Below are 2,933 nucleotides of genomic sequence, written 5' to 3'. Positions count from 1 at the left end.
TCTCTCTCTCTATCTCTCTGTCTTTCTCTCTGTGTCTCTCTGTCTTTCTCTCTGTCTCTTTCTCTCTGTCTTTCTGTCTCTCTTGTCTGTCTGTGTGTGTGTCTCTCTCTCTCTCTCTCTGTCTTCTCCTTTAGGGTCCTCCTTGACTACTCTATTCCCATCATCTACTCTTAGATCGCAATTTCCAGTTTTGTTTCGGAAGCCTCTCGGGCTATCACCTGGAAGATAGGAGCAGGAGTAGTCCATTCAGCCCTTCAAGGCTACCCCGCCATTCACTAATTTATGTTAACGTGAAAGTGCTATATAAATACAAATTGTTGTTGCTGAGTTGTTCCCAAATCAAGGATTGAACCCAATGGCTGCGGGTGCTAGCAGTGAGCTCAATGGAGTGGCATCCATCCACCCCAGACTCTGAAATTCCCCAATCCCATCCTGATCCTGGACATGGTGAGGAATGGGTTTGTCCCATTGTGTCCCTGGGCCTGAGGATTGATCCACCCAGGATCCACTTCTCAGTTAGTTGGCAAATACAGTCAGGCGTCTTGGTCTCTGCAGCTGAATATCCACCAATCCGACCGTCCCCCTGAGATATCGGAGCCGACCAGTGCCAACAGTCATTCCCCTGGGATATGGAGGAAGGATTTGAACCCTGGGTCGTCCTTGACTGTTCATGTTTGAATATCTGTTATCAGTGAGCACTGGCTTAAGCATTTTAATTTGCTTTATTTTCCATTCCTGCAGTGGAGATTTCCAATTCAAGTGTTTTATTTCTGTAAATAAGGAATCGCACAATGGAAATTGGTCTCTTCCTCGTTTTGGTCTGATTCAGACCCCTGAGTCTTTTGATGATTTAATACGTCATTGCTGAATGCCTTTCCCAAATAGGGATTACACCACGGCCAGTTTGAGAAAGAAAGGGGCAGGGCAGGGCGGTGGGGGGGGGGGGGTATGTTAATTCTTGTTGCGCATTTTGTATTCAGTCTGTGCTCAGGCCACTATGGCCCCCATCAAACAACTGTACACACACAGACCCCCACTCACTCACTCACACACTCTCTCTCTCCCACACACACACACTCACTATTTCTCTCTCACTCACTCATTCACTCTCTCTCTCTCACGCACACACACATGCACACATACATATGTATACACAGGCGCACACACACGCAGATATATACACACAGACACATGCACACAGATATACACAGGCGCGCACACATAGTACATATACACGCAGACACATATATACACGCGCACACAAATGTATACACACACAGACGCACACACACATGCATGCATACAAATATATACACATGCACACAGATGCGCACACAGTTATACACGCATGCACACAGACATATGTGCACACAATATATACACACACACACACACACTGCTCACTATCTGTCTGTCTGTCTGTCTGTCTGTCTGTCTCTCTCTCTCTCTCAGCCGTAGACGGTCACACAGACAGACATAAACACATGAGATCTAATACACACAGACACACGGTGATGGATAGTCACATGTTCCCACATGGGAGAGTGTTCAATAGCCAGAGGCTGGGACTAATGGCCTGAGTGGGCCCCATTCGGGATCGATGCTGGGACTGACCTCCGTAGAAATTGATGAGGTCAGTGGTGTTGAGTTTGTTAACATTCACTGAGTGAATTCCTGGCAGATTAGAAACGAAGGAAAGCTTTTATTGAGGATTTGTATTGTTCAGAATTCATGTTGCAACCACCTTTCCAAGTGTGCTTTGTTTACTGATCTCAATCTGTGGTGTATTACAGCGTGACTTAATCTCACAGACAGCTGTGGCCGAGAGTTCTCTCATTGTAACTGAAATCGTTCTTCCCTCTCCATTTCCCTCCTGCCAGTGTGAATATCTCCCGCTCCCTTCCACAAACGGGCTGTGCTGTATTTACCCACCACTCTGCAGGGCAACAGCAATGGGGTAGTGAGGCCAGAGCCAGACTCTTACAGAAGGAGGGTGGGGAGAGGACCAGAACTAGATCTGATTTGACCGCACTGTGCAACATGGCCCGAGATAAGGCCCTGAGCCAGGGAGTGGAGTGCGAGCAGACCCGGCAGCTGGAGTGCTGCTCAAGCCGCAAGCTTGCGATGCCCGCTATTGTTGAATAGCGTGCCAGAATCAGCTGGGTCCATCCACACACTGGCTCAGTTCAGGCTGACCATGGGAAAGTCGCCAACTTTGGTGGGGAAGGGAGGTGTGGTTTGTGGAATTGAGGTTTGTGGAGTTGGGATGGGGTCAGGGATAGGGTTAAGGAGGGAGAGGGTCGGACTCACGGATAGGGTTAGGGAGGGATGGTCTAGCGATAGGGTTGGGGTTATTGTTAGGGTCACGGATAGTTCGCGATAGGGTCAGGATCAGGGTTAGGGTCAGGATAGAGATAGGGTTAGGATTTTGAAGCTCCAACCTGTTTAAGACCCTCATGTCGTTACAAATGCCACCCCCCCCCCCCCCCCCATACCCATTCTTTAGGGAGAGCAGGTGGCTCAGTGGTAATGTCACTGGATTCATAAGCGACTTGCCCAGTTAATTATCTGGGGACTCAGTTTCGAATCCCGCCACGACTACTTGGGGAATTTGAATACAGTTGGAATCTGGAATAATAACCCTAGTCTAAAGTTAATTATCATAAAAACCCACCTAGTTCACTAATGTCCTTTAGGGAAGGAAACTGCCATCCTTACCTGGTCTGGCCTACACGTGACTCCAGACTCTCAGCAATGGGGTTGACTCTCAATTGCCCTCCGGGGTAATTAGGGATGGGCAATAAATGCTGCCCTGCCCAGTGCATGAATGTTAAAATAAATATCTGCTAATTTCCTCCTGTTCACTCACTGCCTCTCCCCAGTCCCCCTCTAACTCTCGCTCTCTCTCCCCTGTCAGTCACTCTCTCTCCGCT

The 2,933-nt window shown here is 48.5% G+C and overlaps 1 protein-coding gene across 1 annotated transcript in view; it reads right to left on the bottom strand.

Moving 5' to 3' along the window:
• Positions 1–516: 516 nt before the first annotated feature.
• LOC122542691 (MAP/microtubule affinity-regulating kinase 4-like) overlaps positions 517–2,933 on the bottom strand; it is a 45,302-nt gene continuing 42,885 nt past the window's right edge. Inside the window, exon 13 of the mRNA XM_043680670.1 lies at positions 517–682. Within this exon, the coding sequence (XP_043536605.1) occupies positions 517–682 (166 nt within the window). The remainder of the gene's footprint in view (positions 683–2,933) is intronic.

The sequence above is a fragment of the Chiloscyllium plagiosum genome, chromosome 41 (assembly GCF_004010195.1).
Source record: "Chiloscyllium plagiosum isolate BGI_BamShark_2017 chromosome 41, ASM401019v2, whole genome shotgun sequence".
NCBI lineage: Eukaryota > Metazoa > Chordata > Chondrichthyes > Orectolobiformes > Hemiscylliidae > Chiloscyllium > Chiloscyllium plagiosum.
Note: the sequence above shows the minus strand (reverse complement) of the source record. Positions and strands in the feature narration are given on the sequence as shown.